This window comes from Amphibalanus amphitrite, unplaced genomic scaffold (assembly GCF_019059575.1).
Source record: "Amphibalanus amphitrite isolate SeventyFive unplaced genomic scaffold, NRLGWU_Aamphi_draft 000158F_arrow, whole genome shotgun sequence".
NCBI lineage: Eukaryota > Metazoa > Arthropoda > Thecostraca > Balanomorpha > Balanidae > Amphibalanus > Amphibalanus amphitrite.
The window spans coordinates 1-19,774 of NW_024881653.1; the positions used below are offsets into that span (position 1 = coordinate 1).

General features: G+C 50.9%; 4 protein-coding genes across 4 annotated transcripts; 2 read left to right on the forward strand and 2 right to left on the reverse strand.

Annotated features, from left to right (window-relative positions):
• Window positions 1-65: 65 nt before the first annotated feature.
• LOC122383189 (loricrin-like) lies at window positions 66-3,262 on the forward strand. Its single transcript, XM_043369350.1, has 4 exons — window positions 66-340; window positions 523-846; window positions 1,224-1,367; window positions 2,189-3,262. The coding sequence occupies exons 2-4, from the start codon at window positions 709-711 to the stop codon at window positions 3,014-3,016; spliced, it is 1,110 nt and encodes a 369-aa protein (XP_043225285.1). The 5' UTR covers window positions 66-340; window positions 523-708; the 3' UTR covers window positions 3,017-3,262.
• Window positions 3,263-3,610: 348 nt separating this feature from the next.
• LOC122383190 lies at window positions 3,611-5,101 on the reverse strand. Its single transcript, XM_043369351.1, has 3 exons — window positions 4,938-5,101; window positions 4,464-4,609; window positions 3,611-4,096 (listed from the first exon to the last, which is right to left on the reverse strand). Exons 1-3 carry the CDS (start codon window positions 5,037-5,039, stop codon window positions 3,946-3,948), a joined length of 399 nt encoding a protein of 132 aa, XP_043225286.1. The 5' UTR covers window positions 5,040-5,101; the 3' UTR covers window positions 3,611-3,945.
• A 2,791-nt stretch (window positions 5,102-7,892) lies between these two features.
• Window positions 7,893-10,253, forward strand: LOC122383238. The gene is made up of 3 exons (XM_043369466.1): window positions 7,893-8,275; window positions 8,893-9,191; window positions 9,841-10,253. The coding sequence occupies exons 1-3, from the start codon at window positions 7,970-7,972 to the stop codon at window positions 9,980-9,982; spliced, it is 747 nt and encodes a 248-aa protein (XP_043225401.1). The 5' UTR covers window positions 7,893-7,969; the 3' UTR covers window positions 9,983-10,253.
• A 4,235-nt stretch (window positions 10,254-14,488) lies between these two features.
• Window positions 14,489-16,745, reverse strand: LOC122383247. The gene is made up of 3 exons (XM_043369476.1): window positions 16,374-16,745; window positions 15,545-15,676; window positions 14,489-15,251 (listed from the first exon to the last, which is right to left on the reverse strand). Exons 1-3 carry the CDS (start codon window positions 16,521-16,523, stop codon window positions 14,634-14,636), a joined length of 900 nt encoding a protein of 299 aa, XP_043225411.1. The 5' UTR covers window positions 16,524-16,745; the 3' UTR covers window positions 14,489-14,633.
• Window positions 16,746-19,774: the final 3,029 nt, after the last annotated feature.

Genomic DNA, 19,774 nt, shown 5'->3' on the forward strand with positions numbered 1-19,774 from the left:
TCTCCCTCCCCCCACCCCAACTCCATCCCAGCCACACCGCAGTCTTCCGGTCCGCTATACACCCGTCCCCCATCCTCCTCCCGTCCGCTACTGCGGTCGGCAGGGTGTCATTACCGCTTCCTCACCGGCCGCCCGTCTGTCTCCAACACGGTCCAGCGGGGCCCACAGCGGCCCGCCCTGGGACCCAGCCGGCGACCCCGTCTCCCGGTGTATGTAAAGTGGTGGAGTGACGCCCCGTACCGTCGTCTTTACGGACGTGGCCGACGCTCCGCAGCTGGTGTTAAAAAATGGTGCCGGCGACTCAAAGGGGTCACTGCCGTGCGGGACTTGCTGCTGTCAGGTCAGTTCGATGTCGGTGGAGAGTCGGAACATTCTTTAGAGGGTTAGAGTTGAACATGGACTATTTGTGTCCAGTTGTTATATCCAGCTGTGCTCTAAATAGCCCGCAGCTTCTGAAATATTGTCATGTTTGTGCGATCGTGCCGTTCTGTCACTAACATTTATCGTGTCGTCTCCGAACAGGCTGCTCCAAGACACACAATCTTCAATTACAGTTTCTCCTCTCTATTCCGTGGAATCGAGAAGCGGAAGCCAGGCCACCACCAGCCGCACCAGCCCATCACCAACTGCACCATCAGCAGGCACTAGCTACAGCACCACCAGCCGCTGACGTCCGCTGGTCCCAGCGCCCCTACCAGCGCCGCCGCCATGCTGGGTCGCCTGCTGGTGCCGGTGGCGCTGCTGACCTTGACCTGGGGTCACGCGGGTCCCAGCAGCTACTGCCGTGATAACCAGGGCTATTTCTACCACTGCGACGACTCCAGCTGGGGATCAGGCAACTCCTGGGTGAGTAGTCCTAATACCTACGAGTGTATTCAATAACCGTTCTTTGCAATGTATTCGACAATGTAATATTTTCCCGGCTTGCGAGGAATGTATCGAAAAGTGGAGCGCATTATGGGTCATCGTTCTAACGCAAGTGACCGTTCACGTAAAATAGTGATTCGACTAGTTATGACATATAAGTTGACTCATTCTGGTTGACTAAACGTTACGGCCAACGTTCGCAAACCGGGTATGCTCGTCTTACCAATTAGCTGTCAAGCTTCTTTCACATCTCCTGGGTGTTTCTCCGAATACGGTAATTTTGTCTTCCCATCAGTGTCACTGATTTTTTTTCTCAACAATTTGTCACTGATTTGTTTCTGTTTCTGTTTCCGCAGCGTCGCTGGTATGGCGAGGGCGGCTACAGTGACCTATCCCGCAGCCTGGGCCGGGGTCAGGTCACGTTCGCCCCCTCGGGCGGTGTGCAGCTGACCTGTGACTTCTCTCAGACGGGCCGCTCCGACTGGGACGGGATGGTGACGGTGAGTTTGCTGTCGAGACTATCCGGGGTCGGAGATCGATTCATACGTGACTGTCGCCTGTTGCTGACGATGAAAGATATGAAGTTTGAAGTCTTATCTTTCTCAAAAGTTTATTTTTCGTAACTTCCTTCAAAGTCCTTGGAGCAGCAAAATAGTAGCGATAAAAAAAATAATACCTGGATCTACACCTTATTCAAAACGTGTTTTTAGAAGCTTGCTAGAGACGTTAGCAACAGTGTGGAGTAGAAGGTATAGCTGGTAACACTAAAAGGAATCAGGAAGAGGAAGAGCTAGCGCCAGCAGACTGCTTATGCGAGAACGGACGTTTCGTCCACCCAGCGGCACTTTCGATCGTCGTCAGTTCTATCGTCGTTCTATGTAACAACAATTGGTGAACATTATCGCAATCCAACTCTTCCTAATTTGCATTTGAATGCATGTTCCGGGTAACATCATGAGTTCACCGTAGGTCTTTGAACCGGGAATGTTTTACAGTGATTACAATGACAATGTAAGGCCAAGACATGCAAGCGTTTTAGTAGCACAAACAGTAAAACGCCTTGCATCAAACATTCAATTGTGTACTTGCGCCTTACTATTGAGGCCTACTAACACGATCTTTTATTGTTTTAGGGGATTCTATTAATCAATTTAACTGATACAATATAAATGTGACGTTACGGTTCATAGTAAAATGTCAGCCTAGCTTCCTTTCCGTAACAGCCTTGGAAAAAATAAACGGTTACTCACTGGATCTTACTTTAATACCTTGTTATTTTGTTCCGTATTCCTGAAATTAACTTATATCGTCCCATTTTCAGGACATTGTCTGGCGGAAGGTGGACAGAACCTTCCGCAGGACCACGGGCGGCAGGTCCTTCTTCACCGACAGCCGCTACAACGGCGGCGGGTTCTCCGACCGCGCCTCGTTCGTCAACATCGGCAGTGTCGACGCCGGCGTCGGCGACCGCTTCGACGGACGCTACGGCAGCTTCGGCGGCTACAACGGCGGCAGGTACAGTGTCTTCAACAGGCCGGGGTACTACGGATACAACACTGGCAGCGGTGGCTACTACGATAACAACTATAGCGGGCCCTATCGCGACAGAGGAGACGGGTTCTACGATGGTTTCGGCTCCTCCAGCATGGGAAGTTTCAGCGGGGGGTATGTGCGAGACGACTACCTCGGTCCCGCCAACACCGGCTTCGGTGGCCGGCCCGGTTATGATTCCGGTTACTTCAACTCTGGGTTTGGTTCGGGCTGCTCCGGCGGCGGCGGCGGCGGCGACAGCGGCTGCGGCTGCGGCGGGCGGCCCTGGTACCGCTGTCTCGATAGTCGGGTTCGGCGCAGGAGGCGACACGTCTCCACCGGGGGTCGGGCCATGTCCTGCTGGGTCACCCAGGGTCCCGGCTGGTCCACGTTAACCCTGACCCGGCCCGGCCCGGAGGACGAGGGGCTCTACATGTGTGTGGGCCGCAGCGGGGGCTCCCGAGCTGTATCGATGGAGGTGGAGCTGTCCAGGTATGTCGCCGGTGGCCGCTATCGCAGCGCACTGCTGAAAACGGAGCCCGACAGAGTGGTGGAGGAAGGGGCAGAGGGGAGAGAGGAGGGAGAGGCGGAGGCGGCGGCGAATGAGGTGGAGAAGTGAGGATAGGTCTCAGGGAGGTCGGAGGTTTTTGGGAGTGTTGTTGGTGATGGGTTGTTCTAGTGAGCTCAGAGTTTCGCTAAGCTCGCTGTTATCTGCTGAGGCAGTGACTCAAATCAAACATGTTTTGTTGGTGATTTTATTGTTGCTGTTATGAAGAGTTAACACGTACACACATATATGTTGTATAACAGTTGTGACAATCACGTGACATGCTTGGAATACAAGTAAATGCCCTGATCTGCGTGACATAGATCGTGAACTAACTAAATAATTATTAACTCCGTGCTGACTAACCTGGTGAGTGACCGACCGGTAAATTTATGGTGCGTCTACGCCCAACCCTTTTGGGTTAAGATCGTGCGCCTACATTCGTTGATTTACAATGCACGTTAAGTATGGACATTCACAAGAAAGTTACCACGCCAGAGCTATTCAAAACATATGCTAAAGTGGTGCAAAGCGTAACACAAAATCTACAAGACTACATACAAAAAACTACGTATTTGAGTTTTACTAAATGCTCTTACATGATTACAGCACAGTTCTACAATAGCGTGAATTATCATAACAACTATCACAACGACTAACGACTGGGGTGTATGAGGTAGCCTGTAACGGCCGTACATGTAAGATCAACTAAAGATCATTGCCTTCAGCGCCCTCCGTGGTAGCGAACGTGCTGTGAGTAATACATTATCAGTTATTATACCATGCATGGTAATGGAAGGCTTCGCCCTTTTCGTGTACTTAATGGCAGTGTGTGGGCTTTAAGGACGTAGGAATGCTGTTTGGTTACATGACCTTCTTGTTCTGTTCACCATTCAAGAGTAACCGATTCAGTAACTTGTACTGCGCAAACCTCACAAAACCTATCGAGTCACTTGACTCGGAGTCACTCTAGTACCGGTACCGGGTACCTGCCGGCATGTTCAGTGCCGGCCGGACGTACCGCTGGGCCCGTAGTACACCTCCATGTACACGGGTGTACGCTGTCGCGGCGTCTGTCGGCTCACCTTGGTGGCGTAACACCGGTAGACGCCGTAGTCGGCCGCCGTGGCGTTCTTGATCACCAGCGTGGTTCTGAAAACGGACGGACAGATTGCGATAGGTTAGCAAGGTAAAACGAAGGTATTTGCTGCTTCATAGTTATTGTTGGATACATTTTCCCCAATAACTCGTGATTTTTTGCAAACGTGACAGCTATCACCATCTCCAGCTCGCGGACTGGTAACCGAGGCGAACTAACTAAAAGAGACTGGGACATACAAACCTATCGAAAAAAAAAATTCTCAAGGAGCATGAACCGCAAATAACATTCAAATGCCTGCCGCAGAGGTGCATTTTAAGTATTTTACTCATTTATGCTCATCTCGATATCAAGACTCTCGAAGACTGTCTCGTCTCAGGTCTCGGGTCAATGGGCCTTATATATCTTTTCTGCACTTACTTTGGTCCGGCGATGTTGAAGCCGTAGTTGGTCGGCGTGCTGGAGACGTAGGTGTTTGGGCAGTTGAGCAGGTTCGGGTACCCCGAGACGGACGTCATCGGGTTGTTCATGTAGGCGGGACGGCCCACCTTCTGCCACACCACGTCCTGTGGAGGAGGCCAGCGTTACCAGATCGTCTCGTAGAGTCGTCAGCTTCTGCTTCGTCACGTGATACAGTCGTAATTTGACGAGTTGAATTTAAAGTGGCCCCTGCCGTGACCTTTAACCGTACCGTGAAGCGAAATCCTACGGTGTAGCAAGCCCCTACCGTAACCGTGTCGTAACTCCTACTGTGATCTAGAACGTTATCGTGACCCCTACCGTCGCCTACGACCACACCGTGACCCCAACCATGTCCTGTGACCTGTAGCCGTAACACGGCCCTTTCGTGACCTATGACCGTACCGTGACCCGTACTGTCACCCGTAACCTCACCGTGAGTACGTCCGTGGTAGGGGAGACCCCTGCCAGGCTGAAGTCACATACGAACTGCACGTTGTTCCGGCCGTCGGTGCTGATCTGACCTTGACCTAACATACTGGCCCCGCGGTAGAAGGTCCGAATGTCGGCATGTGGCGTCAGGCTGCTGAAAATAAATGCGACGGTGTGAAACGGCGTATGGGTGATAAGATATGGCTGAAGGTTTGCAATTTAGGTTTAATTTGGAAACAACTCCCGTTTTTGCTGACTTCGGGACTTAGCATTGTTGTAACCTGTTTTTGTAGGGCTATCACTCGGAGCGGACCATGGAATGGGAACAATTCTCACAAAGAAGAGATAAAATAAGTCATGAATCGGACGCGCACTTCTTCTTTATGATAGCACGGTTACACGGCCTTTTATCGGCCAAGCATGAAAAAGCAAGTGAGCAGAACGGGTGTTTTTATAAACTTTTATTATTCCGATGAATTTTAATCCACGATCTTTGTCCAGGTTTGATGTGCTACGAATTGGTTGATGAGTCACCAAACAGCAGCCTATCACGTCGCGTCAGGCGCCGGTATACTCACTGAGGTCCGGTCACGTGCGGCCGGTGGACGAACGGCCGGCCGTGCGCCCCGGGCTGCGAGTGGTGCTCATCATGGTACGTCCGCTCCTCCACGACCACCGGACGGAACCCGCCGGCGTACCGAGCACGGCCGGCGTACTCGACGTGGCCGTCGTGCCCGGACGGCGCGCCGTACCCCGTGCGGCCCTCAAAGCCGTAGTCTATGGGGATGGGTCGGGAGGGCCGGAACACGGGTATCGGCACTGCATGGAAGGGCGGAGATACGGGATGATATACAGGCGGCTGCGGGCGGTAGACGGGCGGTGCCGGGATGTAGACGGGCGGTGCGGGCCGATACACGGGCGGTTCTTGGTCGTACAGAGGTTTCGTCTGCACTCTGTAGTCGTACCGCGTGGCCGTGTGGCCGTACCCGTGCCCCCCGCCGTACTTCCTCCTCCAGTATTCTGCGCCGTACAGGCCTCCGTTGTCGTACCTCCGCGGCTGGATGGGCGTCTCCACACAGACGGTGAGCTGGTCTCCACCCCCAACACAGCGCGCCGGCCGTCGGGCGGCCGCCAGCGTCGAGAGCACAGTCAGAATGGCCACCATCGTCACCGACGGGAACATGGTGGTGCCGGTGGTGCCGGTGTCACTGCTGGTGCCGCTGGTGACGGTGGTGTTTATATGAGGCCGGCGCGCGGTGTGTGGGAGTCTCGGTACTGCGGCAAACAGGCGCCTACGTGCCCGGTATGGAGCGGCGGCATTTTTCGGCCGCGGCGCACGGCCTGTGAGAGAATGTGACCCAGTGAGGCCCCTCCCTACACCCCGCTCGGCTACCCTGTTCCCCGCTCTTCCACATTCGATACACACTCATGAGGACACGTGTGGTATTTAGAGAAAAGAACTCTTGGACCATTTTATATCTAACCGATACAAGTATCTCCTAATGCTGATAGGCGAAGCTCAGATCAGATCCTGCTTTGGACGTATAAAAGTTATTCAACGGACTACCGGGTCACGCCCGGCCTTCTACCCTCGTCCGGTGCCATTGCCAATGGGCACGTGTCACTTTCGCTTTACGCGCAAAAAGAATCAGAAACGAAAGAATCCAGTCCCGGGTCAACAGGATCCGTGTGACCGCAATCACCACAAAAAGGCGAAAACTGCCCCGTTCAAGGCTGAACGTAACCGAACGTTAAAGGGACTATCCCACCTTCTAAAATGTTGTTAAAACCAGTTAAATTGTGCCCGACTTTATAGATTGGATGACCAGGAACACGGTTCTGGCATTTATTTTTCATTAAACATCTTAGGCTTCCCATATTCCAAACACAAACTTTCAAATATGTGACGTCACAGCCCAAAATTACCTCCTTCCCCAGACCACATTACTGTCATAAAGCTGATTCTTTTTACTCTGTAGGCACCACAACAAAGTTCAGACCAAGTTTTAAGCGATTTTTTCAACGAACAAACCCATTTAAATCAGAATGACTAAACGAGGTGACGTCACACTAACGGTCGCTCCATGTTGAAGATAGGGCCTTGTACAAGGCCCATTTTCAAATGAAGGGAACGAATTTCTTCAACACCAAGAGGCCGCGGGGGTTGCAACCTAGATAGATAGTGGTTTCTGAACCTCGCCGCAAACTTGGCTATCTGAACTCAAACCCCATGTTAAAGGTGGGATAGTCCCTTTAAATGCGCAACGGCATCGGAAATGATTCGTTAAAAGGACAGTAAACAATGCACAATAATGCTATTTTGGTAATAATTTAGATGGAATTTACTATTTCCCGTATAATTAGCGTTTTATTATGAATATAAAATTGTGATACCGCATCCATGCCGCGGTTTAGCAGGTCAGCCCCGACTCCGACTCCGAAACCCTGGAATTGCTGGATTTAAACTTTCATTATGCATAATGAATCTCGTTATCTATCTAGTCCATATCACTCTTTGACAAGTGAGCTCTATACCGGAATTGAAATGAAAATTATCATTTTTCAATATCAAAGCTTATACACTCATGCAGCAGAACTAGTATATTGCAAGCGTGGTCGTAAATATAAAATTAGAGACAAAACTGCATTCCGTAACCATTGGCTGGCCTCTGTTGGTTCCGGGATATCGGGGGGGGGGGGGGGAAGGGGGTCTCTGCAGGGCAGGGTGGTTGCAGGGGCGCACCACTACCGCTGGGGGTAGGGGTGGGGTCAGAAGGGAGGGTGTATGCATAGAGGCGCACCGCCACTGCGACACACCCTGTCAGCTCTGTGAGCCCGCTCTGAACACCGCTGCAGATACCATCTCTGTGCCGTCCCAGTTCTGCCCGGACACGCTCTGTTAACCTGTCCCAGCCATCAGCCGGGGGCACCCTGCACACTCCCAGTTCTCCCCGAGCCTCCCACGCGGGGAGACGCGTCCGCCGCAGCCCCCCGGACCACGCCGGTCACCTCAGACCACCTCTGACCGGACCACCATGTTCCGGCCTCTGTTACCACTCCTAGCGCTCGTGGTGGGCTTTGTAAGCCTCCCATTAAGCGGCTCCTACTACATCGAGACCCGGTACGGCGACCGAAACTACTTCTGTCGCGATCGGTACGGTTTCGTGGGCGACTGCCGCGATGGCAAGCTGCGGCCCCGGGAGGACTACGACAACTACGGGTACCGCGAGGACCGCTACGGCAGGAAGGTCGGCCAGGGCTACTACAACATGATCGGCTCGTACGACGCCGAGATGATCTGCGACTTCGCCAGGGACGGACGGGTTCGGGATGATGTGATGGTGAGTGGGAGAAAGACAGGGAGAAGTGAGGACTGGGAAATGGGAGAAGTCGCTTATTGTTCACAGTAGTCAGTCATATTGCATCGTAATGAGTCATGCGGTATAGGTACAATTACTTAGACAATTTTAATCTGTATGTATAGCTTTCGATAAAAAATGCATTTAAAAACAACTTATTAGGTCAAAAGTATCGCGATTAATTAGCAATCTACACGTTTTAGATTTATTAGTAAGCTAAGCCCTTAGTAGTCGCTATTACCCATGCCTACATTTGGTGCAATTGTCACTCCAAGCTTGCGAAATTCTATTATGTAGACGGTGGACAAAGGGATAGTACCTAACCGTTTAAGCGGTTAAATGGTCCGCTCTCCTGTAGCACACCAGCATCAGCGGGCTGGCTCGGCCGCTGTTGCGCACAAATCGGTGGCCCAATGTCGCATGCTTTATCCTGTCAGCGAAGGCCCGTGAAATAAGGAAGGTGTTATTACATTCCACGAAGGGGCCTAAACGATTAAAAATAAACGTTTCTTGCTAAGAGGTCCTTAAAAAAACTTTTTCACTTTGTGCAGACCGCAATGCATGCGCCATCTCAGTACGTTCACTGCGCTCCCCCACAGGACATCGTCTGGTGGAAGGTGTACGACGAGGACGACGATTACCGCCGACGGGGCCGCGACTACGACTCGCCGTTCCGCCGCTACCGGATGCTGCGTCACCGGGAGCGGGGCGATCGGGACCGCCGCCGGTACTGGTTCAGCTACCGGCGCTACTACGACAGTCCGCACTACCGCCGCTCGCGGCACTACGACTACAGGCGCGGCCTAATGAGGGACGACGACTACATCAACGGCTACCGCGACTGGTACAACGACGACCACTTCCGCTCCAGCCTGCGAGTCTACACTCAGGGCGACCGGTGAGCAGCGCCTCTGGCGGTGACTAAGTCAAGTATTAGTGAGAAAATTCACGCTAGGTATACGACTGCTGCCGCACCGGCAGGCGCCTGCCCCGCTATGCAAGTGCGAATGTGTAAAGGATATGTGAGACATGGAAACGAAATCAACATTGGTTTGGCTAGTGACACCAGGGTCCCCTTATTCAAAATTCTGACCTGAGGAAGCCTTCAGACAAAAGACCTTCCCGATACGGATAGAAGTGCACCTCCTAGTTCTGACCCGCCAGGTGCCTTCCAAAAGGCGGCGGTCTCCCGTCAGACTAGGCTAGCTCAGAGTAGGCTAGGATTAGGTCAGACCCGTAAGACTAGGGCCTGGGGTCACCTGACATGGGACAGTTCTGAATACCCACAGAGAACCCCTCCCGAGAGATAATTTTATCCTGAGAGTCGACAGAGGCCGGTTCTCTGCACTGAGAAACGGGTTGTCGAGCCTCGAACGACGAACACAATTGCCGTCGGGACAGACACCTATTCTCTGACCCCGTCGTCTCCCTCTCTCTCTCTCTCTCTCTCTCTCTCTCTCTCTCTCTCTCTCTCTCTCTCTCTCTCTCTCTCTCTCTCTCTCTCTCTCTCTCTCTCTCTCTCTCTCTCTCTCTCTCTCTCTCCTCAGGTCCACGCTCTACCTGCGCGACATCCAGCCGGAGGACCTGGGTCTCTACCGCTGCCAGGGCCGCCTTCGCTCGCGGTCCCGGCGTGATCCAGACGACGACATGGTCTACATGGACATTCAGTTCTACCCGGTGGCCAACTAGACTAGAGACGCCAGAGTGGAGAGAGAAGAGCGATTAAAGCAGAACCTGCGTGTGCCTCCTGGTACCATGTCTCTGTGAATTTCAAAGGCATGGAGATTAAGACGGACAATAAGCTGGAGACTTGACGGGAATGTATCCCAGACGCCCGGGACCAGACCGGGCGATTTTCCAGCGAAGTTCGAGCGATTCTGATGCTGTCGGTGAAACAGTGCGACCGTACATACAGCTGATTGTTCTTGTTGAACAGACAAGAATCCCGCTGTGCCGATAAGTGCGGGTTTTAGTGCCTACCTAATACTTATCAGCATTTTGCGTAAAAAACATGGGTATAAATATCAATTAATGGTTTTGAAGGCAATGCTGTTTACATATTTTTTATTTGGTTGCCACGCAGTTTTGGTGACATTCAATTCACTGCAGGGAACTTAATAAAAGTGGTCGTTCTTATTGCATTGGGAAGCTATCTGTTCCGTACTTCCACTTCGAAACCTAACTCCTATAGCACAGTCAACCATCCTTTGTTTCCTTTGCAAACCAGTTTCAAGAGCGATGCAATGTAATCCCGCTCGATTTCCCATACTATTTTTCTTCTCTTTCTCGAGGCTTGGTCCGTTTCGGTTGCAGAGAATTGCAACAGTTTCATCTAGAACTCGTCCCCCTGGGCTCAATAGACTTCCGCTGACTGTGGCGAGAGTACACCTGGGACGAAAATCACCACCAATCCTGGCAGATCGTGTGTAATGCTGAAAAATGAGCCCACACCTGGCTAAATGTGAAGTTGAGGGTACGACGCAAGACGAATCGTTATGGGCATCCGGCATTTCATTCAAGCATAGCCAGCCTGACCTAGGCCGCCGACATATGACATTTCATCGGCACAATGCAAGTCAAGTGTTCCGAATACTAATTTTTGGCAATGCTGGTAATGCCGAAAAGTTCACAAAGCTTTTGCTGAAGATCCTTCTTAAGTTTGAAAAAGATCATATTTTTCGACACTTTCTGCGGCTCTGCGCTATATGTAATGCACTTGTCTTGATTTGTTCATAATCACTTACGAACTAAGATTAGGGTCGCAGATTTTGTATGGATCCGAGTTTTTTGCTCACCACTTTAAGTGAACTGATAAAAAGGGTGAATCGTGATATAGAGATTTGTCTCCTTGTCCTCACTCTGCCAAGGATGAAATGAATAACATTGGACTACCTATATCTCCTTGGAAATAAGAAACTGTCCAGCGAGTGCTAAAATAAGTCATTACAACAAACCATCTTTTAATCACCATCAGACACCATCCCCAAACTCCGCTGCCGCGCCTGAAATCCGGCCCGGTCGGGTCACGGCGTCTCCCCGGGCGTTTTCCGCTAAAAGTCGGGCGCCGACGCGATTCCGCCGGCAATTGAGGCAGAAAATGGCGGTCACCCAGCCAAGACCCATTAGCCTGCGGCACCAATTTCATGCTGCCTGGCTGGCCGGCCGAGCGGCGTGGTGGCGCCGCGGTGGCAGTGGGGACAGGGAGGGCGGCGGTGGGGGAGGGGGGGGGCTGGAGGGACGGGAGACGGTGGCAGTGGGGACAGGGATGGCGGCGGTGAGACTGGGGAGGGGGGGGCGGCTGGAGGGACGGGAGACGGCTGCAGAGATGGGGGGGGGGGACGGTGCGGGTATGTGCGAGACGGATGCATGCGGCGATACATAGGACAGGACGGTTTTAAAAGGATGAGAGGGTGACGACAGTTGGTGGAAAAAAAACGGTGGCAGAATGGGACTGCGGCAGTAGGGAAAGAGCCTGGTAATGTGGACGGATTGGCAGTGTAGACGATGGGGACAGCAGCAGTGACGGTGGAAGGGATAAATGCAATTTGTATTCCATTCGTGACTTGAGCAATAAGGAATAAGGATTTTAGTCAACCAATTTTGCTCCAGTTCTTAAACATGCGACAGATACCTCTTCCTAAAAGACCCCTTGCTGATCCTGTCTCCAGCTCAGCAGTCCATTAAAGGAAATAGTTCACTTTTTAACATGGGTTTTGAACTGGAATAGCAGTTCCGTAGCTTGGGCTGAGACGAGCATAAATCAGGAGCTTTTACAGCCCAACGATCACCCTAGGCAAAGATATTCTATTTCTCGTCCCGAAAAAGGTGTCTTGCGTTGAGGATGTGTGCCTTGCATATATTTCCATCCAGTATGAAAAGAGCATGGGTCCCGAAAATTCTTCAGAAACTAGAGCAATTATCTACGAGAACTCTAGAGAAATTCTCGTACTGATCAATTAGGATATTCAGGGGAACATTATCAGATCGAGCAGATCGCCCAAATGCCGGTGGCTGCGATAATTTCTCTGTTTCTGAAGAATTTTCGGGACCCATGCTCTTTTCATACTGGATCGCGTGTGCCTTACAGAAACTGAAAAGTTCTTCCTATATCAAAATATAGAAAATAATATTTTGTTATAAAAAGATTTTATTTTCTTTGCTGATTATTTTGAACATAAAAAATCATAAATCCGTTGCAAAAAAAATAATTTCGTGAAAGTGAACTATTTCCTTTAAATCCCATCACATGGCGACCACCACTGTCAGCGCCGCGTCTATGGGCGCACCTCTATCGGCCGGCGGCCAGCGGCACTATCGCACGAGACGCACCTACGCGTCGTTTGCGACGCACAATGGCGTCCATAATTAACGTGCACACAGTCAGCGCACATGATCCGCCGGTCCAATGGCCCTCCCGAGCGCCCACCCGATCGGCCCGCCTGATGGGCTTATCATAAGTGGCGCGGCGGTGGCGGCTTTGGACCGCTCCTTCGCCCCCCCCCCCCCTCACCGCCCGCTAATTAATCTCCGGCCGTCAGCCCCTCAGCCCCTCCCTCCCCTCCCCCCACTCGTCTCCCCTCTCGTTGATTCAGTTTCATCCCTGCCCGTATCAAACGCCGCTTACACAAATGCAAATCGGTCATCTGGCGCAAATCGGCCACCGGTGCCGGTTTACACAGCGCCTTTGTGATGATAATTCGTCCAATAGAGGGCGCCATTCAGGCCGGCGCCGCCGGCGACCCCGCCCAGTCGGCCCGGAACCGACGTTAAACAAGGCCAATAATTAAGTGTTGTTTGCCAAAGGACTCGAGGTCGGATATTTACACGGCCGTATAATGGTGGGGTAAATTAGGAGCCAGACTGAATGCTCTCCGGTGGGCCAGAGCGGTGGTCAAAAAGATAGGAAAACGGTCTTAATCAAGAGTGCAGGTTGATTTGTCCGGCACGAAAAGCTGAGTGTGACGTAATTCGCAAGTAAAACATTCAGAAAGGCGCGCAATAAATTGGTTATGGGGATAGTAGTCCTAATGTGTTCTCGGCGGCACACAACTATCACGGCTGAGGGCGGGCCGTGATAGTTACCCCGACCAGGGCCTCGGCCTGTCGGGAGCAAAATTCAAAAAAAAAGTACAGCACCCTTGTCTTGCTGTCCTCCCTCAATATCCTATGGTGTCCCCATGAAGCTGAATTTCAACGAAGACGCTTCAAACGTAATTGGTTGATAAAAAATAAATAGATAAAATATTGGGGCTATTTCGTGTTCAGTGCTAAACAATCAAACATTTCACGTTTAATTATGATGCGAAATGAAGGCTTGAAATGGAACATCTATTTCCTATAACTTTTTGTCGTGTCGAGAACCTTAAGCGCAAGTTGGGCGTATTCCTTCGAACTCCTTTTTTATACCTAGCTCGATGCGACTCTTATCTTAACTATAAAAGGTATGTACCTACCGGTTAAAGTCGTGATTCTGTTTTTCAAAAGTTTGCTTAAAAGTTAATGCCAGAAATGACTATGACTCGGTAACCACTTAAAGCCGCCTTTACGGCAATCTATTGAATGCAACAAGTCGTGAACCGTTCTAACCGACCAGCCTCACTTAGAGTGTGGTCTACCATCAGGCAGCGCACGTTTCTCCCATCTCTTTTCCCTCTATCTCCTCTCCCACGGCTCACGATCGCCCGTCCCGCCCCCAGCGACCGCCCTGGGCCGCGCGGTGGGCCGGCAGACACGGATACATCTGTTATCTATTAATCGGCAGTAATCAGTCTTTTGCGATGGATTAGGGCGCACGCCACACTCCCCGGGGGCCACTGTCGAGCAGAGCTATTAGGCGGCGCCACAATGGATGGCCGACACCGTCCAATGGGCGGCAGCCGCGGCGCGGGAATGACGATGAGCCGAACCAGGCGCGCGCACAAAGCGCCAGCTGTGCACGGCGGAGGGACGGGTGCGGGCTGGTGGGACGGATGGTGGGACTGCTGCAGGCTCCAGCAAATACCTATAGGTATCAGACGAACATATAGATATGTTCGTCTAACTGTAACTGAGACTCCTCATGTTAATCGCTTGCTAGTGAAGATCGGCGTCCAGCATTGAATATAATTTGAAGAGATAGTCATCTGGTAAGTGCGTTCTCTTTGTAATGTTCGATTTCCGGATTAGTCACCTTCATAACCTCACATAAACCACCGATAAAGCATCTATCTTATATTGACCACTGCACAGCTCCTGCCGCCCGCCGAGGCTCTGGCACGGGGTCTCTCCAGTGGCCAGGGACCAGCTCAGACGGCACAGGACGGACCGGGACGGACCTCTGCTCCACTGCCTCCCGCGGCGGTCAGCCCCCGGGGAACAGGCGCGGCACCCTGCCGTAAAGGGTCGACAGCGAGGGGGCCGACATGGGACGCGGTGGCGGCGGCGGCTCAAGACGAGGTCGCACCCGAGGAACGCCACCCACCACCGCCTCGGCGACGCCCGGAACTGGGTGTCCGGGTCCGGGCACAGGTCCGGGTCCACGGATGGGTCCGGTCGAGGGTCCCGGTCCGCGGATGGATCCAGGTCCGGGTCCGGGGCCGCGGACGGGTCCAGCCACGGCTCCGGGTCCGCGCGCTGGCCCGGGTCCGCGCACAGGTCCGGCGCTCGGCGAGGGTGGTACGGACAGGTCCGCTGTTCTGGTCAGTCGCTGGCCGGGCAGGTCCGGTGTCCTGGCCAGTCGCTGGCTGCGCCTCTGGTTGTACTGGTCCCAGCGGTGGAGGGTGGAGACGAGGTGGCGGCGCTGGCTGCCCCAGCGCGAGGCCAGGAACCGCTGGCCGGGCGGCAGGCCCAGCACCGGCGGACAGCAGCCCGGCTGAGGCTGCTCCGGTAACAGGCAGGCAAAGTAGCGACCCTTGTGGGTGCGCTGGATCCGGCCCTGTCGCTTCAGGTCCCGCAGCGCCCAACGCACCAGCCGGTTCACCTGGCAGACACATTTCACACGAAGAACTGACACGGGTGATGAGAGGTAACATCTTTCTCTCAGAAATAAGCAGACACAACAGTTTTGCGTTGGAACATTTCGATAGCGCAACACAGTTTTCTAAGAAACAGGTCAGGTCATTGTGCCTGTCGGCCTGCCGCCGGGGGCGATATCGGCCGTTACAGGCTTTTGGACATTTCATCCTTGTCATTGGTATTCAGTTTCAGTATTGAACACTGCACGTCTCGACCCTGAAAGCAGAATATTCCCTTGACGAACTCGACGTAACTTACCTCACCGGCTGTGTGGAAGACCTGAAACTTTCCGAAGCTCTCCCAGACTGTTTTGAACAGGCGAGAAAACTCTATTCCAGGCTGGTTCGGTTGCTGTTTCTTCTCGGCAACCAGAACGCCTTCGATGAATGTCTGCATCGAGAAGCAAGAATCGCGATCTGTAGTTTCCTCTCATTTCCTCAATCCAGCTTTGAGGATACGTCTGAGCCATCAGTCTCATTAACTAACGTTGTTCACGTAAAATAGCAACATAACGTCATTTTAACGTAACAAACACTGGTTAAAATTGACATGATTGCAGCATGAGAAAGTGGTCTGGAGGACCATTACACCCTTAGGCTCAAGTGCAACCGACCAATACTTGATTAAGACGGAATCCCAGAGGATTACAGCCGAAGGATTCATTCATGATTGTAAGCGATGGATTGATTGCATCAAAATTATGCAAGCCACCAGCCATTCAATTACTTTCGACTCAGAGCGGAGGCGTATTGAATAGAACCATTTTTTAGCATAATTTGTAGCTAATGCCAAGTGGCAATAACATTTGGCGATAAAACGATAAATACGATAAAACTCAGGACAAGGATGCCTTTTCATACTTGATCAAATCTATCACATTGAGCAAATTCAAGCTGATTTAATCGCCCACCTGCGAGCTAGTAGTTTCAGTTCACCCACATATACCAAGCCCTAATTTAGCTAGAGCCATAGACCTCTACATACCTCTAGGTATGTAGAGGTCTATGCTAGAGCTAACATCAGATAAGTATAATGATAAGCATACCTAGAGCAAACATTTTTAATTTGAATTTACGCATAGCCTCACCTGATACAAGTTAATAATGTTGTTGTCGGGAAGCTTTGTGAAGGTGCCCTCCGAAAGGAACGTAAAAATTCCTTTTCGTTGAGCTATCGTTGCTTTTGATCGGCTTCGCATTGGACGCCTCTGCGGCCAAAATTCTTGGACATGCTCCATTATCTTGGGATGTTTTGCACACAACAATACTTGCTGATATGCTTACAATGAGTTCACACCTAAGACGGTAAAAAACTTAAGCGATTAATTCACATTTTTATTCTTAATTTTCAATCACAACATAAGAAAAATGTAAATGCCGAAGCGTTAAAACAGAAAAGAAAAGAAATTATTAATTTTCCCGAACATTTTTATTTGATTTTCATTTCATTAGTGAAGCTCGAGATATTGCATCCCTAAACCTCTGTTATTGATGACCTCTAATCATATGACATCTTGCGCATGAGCAGAGTTGATATGTTTAACTGCTTGCCTTAAAAACACATTTTTGGAAAGGAAACCTATAATAGCTGGTGGGTTTCGTTATGACTGTTGCAATAAAAAGGTTAGGAAATTGATATTTACAAAAGACAACCATTCAGAAGACATTCATATAGATATAAATTTAAAATCTCATTTGACTATCAACATATGATAATTTGGATTATAGGTAATTAGCATCTATGATATACATAATAGGTCTACAAGTATGAATTAAAGAAATAGTTTACCAGTCTAGCAAGTTTTAAACATGCCACATTTTATTTCCTAGCTATTTTGGAATGAAAACATAAAATGCAAAGAGGTAATCGAATACATATTCCTGTAGGATTGAACAGAACGCATGCAAGCATTGCAGTGGCGCGGGAACTTCTTCCAGACTGGGGGGGGGGGCTGAACCATCATAGAGATCAACCTAGGGTACCCCCAAATCTAGTTTTCTCATCGGTTTTAGGCCACTTATTTTTCAGACCTTGGCCTTTTCAATGGAAAAAAAGAAGAAAATATTTGCAAAAAAAGTGAGGTATTCCGTCTCAGCTGAGTGAAGAAACTACCGTTTTGGCGACCTGGAATAAAGGTTTTAAGCTGCCAAATGAGTTGCCGAGTCAGTAAAATAGGTAGATTTTTCACTCACATGCTTTCTTCCTTTGTGACTCACAACCCCTAATTTGGGGAGGACAAGGTGCCCCAACGGTTCCTGGCCTCATGAAAAGTTGTGAGGCACCGCCCCCACGGCCCCAGAGTTGTGAGGGCAAGCTTCCCCCACTACCCTCTCCCCCGGTTCCCGCGCCTATGTATGAATCTATGAAATTGTGTTGGTAGATTTCCGATTTCGATTCCTCCAGCTGGGGGGGCTCAAATACATTACGAGCCCCCCCAGCCGAAAAGTTGGAGGGGCTCAGCCCCCCCTAGCCCCCCCCCCCGGTTCCCGCGCCACTGAAGCATTGTGTGTTGTTTTGCAAGTTTATCGAGACAAAAGCATTCCTTTGGTGGTGGTTGCAGTCGTTCATTTGCCAATACCCGAGGACAGGCACAAGCATTTTTCTGAAACTTCTCATCCTACCAAATCACTGGCACCATCTCAGCCTGGGCTGGCTGGTTGGTAATGGCGGCACATCAGCACGGGCGGCTCCGGAGCAATCTGCCACCCTCTCAAGGCTCTCCATTTAACCCGGGGCGGCCGTCGGGCCGGTGTTAGGGCGGCCATCAGCACCCATCGCGCCGCCGCGCCGCGCCGCCCGCTCCCAGCTCGCACCTCACAGGCGCCCCGGGCAGCCGAACCAACTCTCATATCACACCAATAAATATTTATACCCGCTATGATACACCGTTAAAGCAACTGCAAACTCTCTGCGATTTGAGATTTTCCCGGGTTTTTAAATTATTGCAAGTAATGGTGTCGGCTGAGATCGGCATCGGCTCCATTTGCCGCCATATTAGATTGGCGCCGGTCGTTGGCCGAAGCACTCCCTGGCGAGCGCTCCGGCGCGCCGCTCGCCCGCAAAGCCCATGCATTTCTGATTACCTGCTTTACAATCCATTTAGTTTAAACGAACTCAGAGATGTCAATTAAATATTAACGCTATTTGTCCGTCGCCGCCGGCGGAAAATTAGATTTGGCAAACAGCTTCAGAGAATTAAGACTAATTGAGCGAGCGAAAAAAGGCAAACCGTAATGTGAGCTGGCTGTTTCTTGGCATTTTGTTCGTGCGTGTTGAAGAGTTGCTTCATTTGTTCATTTGTCTTTGCAAAGGATGATGACACAATCATGGTAGATATCACTTGAAACGAATTAAAAGGGCACGATTATATTTAGGTGTTCGATATTGAAATCACCGGCGGGATTCACATTTAAAGACGACGCGAAAGACGAAATCAAAGACGAGTTGCGCGTTTTGCAAAATTAAGAACCAACGTGATTACAAAGGTCTCGACAATATATCATGCAAACTCTCACCAATTATGACTTCCAGACAGATTGATGCTTTTTATTAGTTATGCTGATCAATCATCGCTTGGTTAATGTCATATAACAGGATGTGACGCCCTTGCACGTAATGGTATCATCACAAATTCTCGTCTGATTTGGATCAGACCACCATCGTTGAAGACATCTCATTTCCGCAGAGTTCCGGTGACGTCATATAAATCACCGGTGGTGACGTCACGCTCATCAGAGCCGTGTTGTCCTTTCATTTCTGCAGCTGATTGCAATTATGCGCGGCTAATTGACACGATCTAGCAAACTGGGGAGACAAATCATATCCGTCCGACGTCTGCTCTGCGTAGTCGCGTGAAGATAGCAGCAAACGTCAACATAGCGGACTTGATATGCACGGGCGGCACAAAGTTGAGGAGCCTCAGAACCTGACAGGGTACAAAGCAGAGGATTTATATGTACATACATAATAGAAATGAATCGATGCTGCCCGTCTTATCTTATGGGTGGAACAGGCAAACCACCGTATTGCAGAATGCATTGAATGTGCTTGATATATATTTAATGCTAGAATATGCCTATAAAGATCATTAAGGATCAGCAGTCATACAGGATATCCTATGACAATCACAATTCGGAACGCGTCCCTGCCCCGTTATCCGTGTATCGAGCACTGCCTCCTCGTTCGCTTAGCGGTCATCTTGGCTGTCCTTGCTGTCTTGGTCAGCCCCAGTCAGCCATCCTGCTATTTCAATTACGTTTTTGCTCTGGCCGCGTTTAGAGAGCCAACAGCGCGTGCGCAGTCTTCCGGCCGATAGATCCATCATGTCACTAATTATACCCGCCTTTAGCAATTACCGTCGGCGGGCTGGGCGGCCGCCGTGGCCGGTCGGGACAGAGAAACTGCCGCTCGTCCGCGCGCCGACCGCCGCCGGGCCGCTCGTGAATCTGTCGACCGCCGCCAATGAGCCGACCCTCTGTTTGTCCAGGC